General features: G+C 43.7%; 1 protein-coding gene across 1 annotated transcript in view; it reads right to left on the bottom strand.

Moving 5' to 3' along the window:
- The window catches only part of LOC116685750 (ras-related protein ORAB-1), a 5,484-nt gene extending 1,647 nt beyond the window's left edge, over window positions 1–3,837 (bottom strand). The window contains exons 1-5 of the mRNA XM_032510666.1: window positions 3,666–3,837; window positions 1,922–1,994; window positions 1,370–1,465; window positions 1,097–1,192; window positions 874–1,005 (exon numbers count right to left, since the gene is read on the bottom strand). Coding sequence (XP_032366557.1) covers window positions 874–1,005; window positions 1,097–1,192; window positions 1,370–1,465; window positions 1,922–1,994; window positions 3,666–3,679 — 411 coding nt within the window. The 5' untranslated portion in view covers window positions 3,680–3,837. The remainder of the gene's footprint in view (window positions 1–873; window positions 1,006–1,096; window positions 1,193–1,369; window positions 1,466–1,921; window positions 1,995–3,665) is intronic.
- Between the last annotated feature and the right edge of the window lie 643 nt (window positions 3,838–4,480).

Below are 4,480 nucleotides of genomic sequence, written 5' to 3' on the forward strand. Positions count from 1 at the left end.
TGAAATGAATCAAGCGAGCAATGCCACGCGAACCGTTTAGAAGTGGTGGGCAGGGTTGGGTACCGTTCACGTAATTCAAAGCATTACATCCTTAAGCGACTGACGACTGCTATAAATGTCGGGGATGCACGCCTCTGCAGCAACTAGGGGTTAAGTGCCTTGCTCATGGGCACAAACATTGATAACAAGACAACACAAGACAACACAAGGGTTATGGTTAATCAAAACAACTGAACATGAAATACTGAGTTAGTAGTAGTAAAAGTCTTGTGTTTGCCCCGGGATGCGAATCCGTGGTTCTTTATCTCATCATCATAGGAAACTTGGCTCTCTATCGTGCCATGTCATCTGTCTGTGTCTGAAACACGGAGGCCGACCTATCTTCAAACACAGATTATTTAGATATGTGAGGAAACAAACAGTGATAAGTGTGTGTGGCTGATTTCAGTTGATATAACTTCTCTTCTTGGGCCCTTTGACTAGTCTTGAAGTTATTTCTGATCCAAATGTAGCTCAGCGTAAACTCTTTCAGGAAGACCTAACTTTTAATCGATGCTCTCCTAAATCCATTCAGCTGTTCCCTACGACGCTCATAACAAGTAAAATAAACGATCAGTTCAGTACTTTCATTACTTTTGGTTTAAATCTATGTCATAGCATTGGGGAAAAATGGTAATAGAACTCTTAAAAGAAGTGGAAAATGTCAGAAAAAGCTGCAAAAATGTGGAAAAAAACAACAAAAACATCAAAAAGAGCATAATCAAATGAATTTTTTCATCAAATAAATGAATCAAGACAAGAATAACACAGCTGCTAAAGCAACGGGTCGATATTTGGAGGTTTAAGTTGTTCCGTGCGCCGGCGGCCTGTTACCTGAGCGGTGCCGGCGTCCACCACCTTCTTACTAACGAGGTCACACTTGTTCCCCACCAGCAGCCTGGAGACGTTCTCACAGGCGTAGCGATCTATCTCGTCCAGCCACTGCCTCACATTGTTGAAGGACTCCTGTGGAGAGGAGAAGAAGAAAAGAAGAGGAGTTAATGTTCAGACTCCGTCCCGTTGTGTTGTTGATGATGTGACAGAAACGCACGCCGACCTGCTCGGTGACGTCGTAGACGATGATGATGCCGTGCGCTCCTCTGTAGTAGCTGGAGGTGATGGTTCGAAATCTCTCCTGACCTGCTGTGTCCCACTGAGGGACGGACACACACACACACACACACACACACACACACACACACACAGTAAGATGGTGAGCATGGTCAGTACCAAGCTTACATGACACAGTATTTTCAGTTTGTTTGTTGCTTTAACAATCTCCATGGTGTTTTCTAACAAGAACCCACTCCTCTGATCATCAAACTCTTACAATCTGTAGTTTCACCATCTTCCCGTCCATGTCGATGGTCCTGATCTTAAAGTCGACTCCGATGGTGGAGATGTAGCTCTCAGTGTAGGTGTCATCCTGAGGGGGGGGGGTGACATTCAATCAACAATAAGCCGTAAAGTGTTTAAAATGAAGTGTGTGTGTTCTTGCTTAACCACATTTGTGGGGTCCAAAAACCGAGTGTTCACTACACTTGTGGGGTCCTGACAGCTTTGTGGGGCCAAAATGCTGGACCCCAAAACTTTAAAGGGCTGTTTGAGGGTTAAGACTTGGTTTTAGGATTAAGGTTAGAATTAGGTTATGGTCGGGTTAGAGTGAGGGTTAAGGTTAGGCATTTAAGCGTTAGTTGTGATGGTTAGGTTTAGGGGCTAGGGAATGCATTACGTCAATGACCGGTCCCCACAAAGATTGTGTGTGTGTGTGTGTGTGTGTGTGTGTGTGTGTGTGTGTGTGTGTGTGTGTGTGTGTGTGTGTGTGTGTGTGTGTGTGTGTGTGTGTGTGTGTGTGTGTGTGTGTGTGTGTGTGTGCGCCTACCGCAAAGCGCAGCAGCAGACATGACTTTCCAACTCCAGAGTCACCGATCAGAAGAAGTTTGAACAGGTAGTCACTAGAGGAGGACACACACACACACACACACATAACTGTAGATGTACATCCACACAATATAATGAACATGTTCACATGACGTCATACAAAAACGCTTACATAACAATTTGAAAGATATCCTACAAAATAAGGCGACCACTGGCTGATCACTAGACGGGGTCACATGACAGCTTAGCGGGTTTTACAGTTAAATTAATATTTTTAGATGCCGTTGCAGTTGAGTTTAGCTGACAAAAGCTTTTCATCCACTGGAGAGGACAGTTAAGTTTAGGGTTAGGGTTAATGGTTAACACCAAATGGTTTGAATTAGAAAAGAAAGATTGCGTGTTGTGGGACGTAAACAAGCCTCTTGAGTTGCGATGTCTGTCTAATAAAAGCTCAGACGAACCAACTTGAGCTTGAAAAGGCACTCGGACTGATCAGTCAGCTCCCGTCTCTCAAAAACTATACGTGCGCAAGACTGTACGTCTAGACTAATACGTCTCCATGACAGCAATTGGCGCTAATCTGTATTGTCGCCCCAAAAAAATAACGACAATGACGGAAACTATTTTCTAGACCTATTTAACACAGAGCACGCTGTCGTCAGTCATTGTTTTGTTTTCATCAGAGAGTGTTGATAGAAGTCAAGAAGGATCATTGTAATTCCTCGCTGAACGGAAGAAAATACGATGGCTAGTAAGAAGAAGATACTGCCGTTGTCAGCTCCGGTTACCTCGTGCACTGATTCGCTGGGCAAAAAGTAGCACTCCAATCAGATTGGTCATTGAGTCCGACCGCCCACTGGCCGATTCAACAAGTCAAATCGGCCAAAATGGACGCCGATGTCTCCTCCGATCGACCACGGCACGGAACACACCGAACAGACTCGAGTCACCAACCTCGCTATGTGTCCGACGGCCCACAATGGGGTTAGTGTGTCTTAAATGATTGAAATATGAACCAGAGGTGCCGTTTTTGCTTTTATACGATGCTTTCGGTTGCAAAGGGTTTGCAAATTTGCAAAAAAAAAAAAAAATTTTAAAAAGTATAGTTTACCCAGATACCTATAATAATTCTCAAATGATAACAAATATAATCCACCCTTTTAATGCTTCTGAAGGTAACAGGACAGAGCACAGTTTTGATGGAGGAGTCTCACTTTCTTCTTCAGTTTGATGTGGTCAATGAAGCACATCAAAGTCATAGGACTGCAATTCCCAGCAGCCACCGGGGCCTAGTGATCTAACTTCCCAGAATTGTCTATGCAGAAAATGAACTAGACTTTTTCTTTCTGTAACTCACAACTCTACAACTATCAGTTCAAACTATGAGATCATCTGTCCTTTATTTTAATTATGCATGTGTATGGTGTACAGTAACATATCTAATCTTAATCATAGACACGTAACTAAGACATTAGTACAAACTCCCAAGATTAAATTAGTAAATGTGATTACGATATTGGGCAGAGTTAGCACAAACAACAAAACACACCGACACACACCGACATCGACTGCGAAGACATCTCCCTGAACACTGTGACCACGTCGAAAACAAGGCTCTGAAATTGTCTCCTAACTTTTTAATGTCAGCCGTCACCGTTGGAGAGCAGATGTCAGAGTCTTCCTGTGGTACACATTGTGTGTTTTGTGTAAATAACACGCAGCACACAGAAAGAACTAACACTTACTATTCAGGATTCATGGTCGCTGAGGAGGCTCCAGGTGACACGACAAAATAAAGAATCCCTGAAATTGAATCCTGAAGCTGAAAACTGTCGGGTTATCTCAGCCTCTGTGATGTTGTGTGTTGTTCTGTGTGTGTGTGTGTGTGTGTGTGTGTGTGTGTGTGTGTGTGTGTGTGTGTGTGTGTGTGTGTGTGTGTGTGTGTGTGTGTGTGTGTGTGTGTGTGTGTGTGTGTGTGTGTGTGTGTGTGTGTGTGGGGATCTGTCCTTTGGAGGGCAAATGGCAGAATAAGCCGAAGCTACTGGCTGACTGATGGGCTGACTCGTTCAGATGCATTATTTATTAATAAAGACCTGCTCCGGTTACACCGGGGACAGCACCTGGAACCGAGACACTCGCACACACACACACACACACACACACACACACAGACTGCATTGCTGAATACAATCATCCTTTAAGTCTAACCTAAACTTCATCAGCAACTCTTTTATCCGCTCTTTTCATGTAGGATGTGTATTTGTTGCACCACGCTGCGCCTCTGCTCTCGACTGACATCGCTTCAAACTTCCAGCGACTCCTGGGCGTCATACGTCACGGGGCCGACCGCAGCTCTGAAACCTCCAAACAAAAGAAGCAGGAAGTAGTTCTTCTTCTTCTTCTGCAACCACCCATGACACAACAAGTAGCACAGGAGTATCATTAGAGACCCTGATAATAATGTTGGTTTTACAACACATTCTATTAATTATACATCTATTTATGAGATTTTCTTGTATGTGACAATAAAACAAGGTGGTTCATCTCACAAAACAAATTG

The sequence above is a fragment of the Etheostoma spectabile genome, unplaced genomic scaffold, assembly GCF_008692095.1.
Source record: "Etheostoma spectabile isolate EspeVRDwgs_2016 unplaced genomic scaffold, UIUC_Espe_1.0 scaffold172, whole genome shotgun sequence".
NCBI lineage: Eukaryota > Metazoa > Chordata > Actinopteri > Perciformes > Percidae > Etheostoma > Etheostoma spectabile.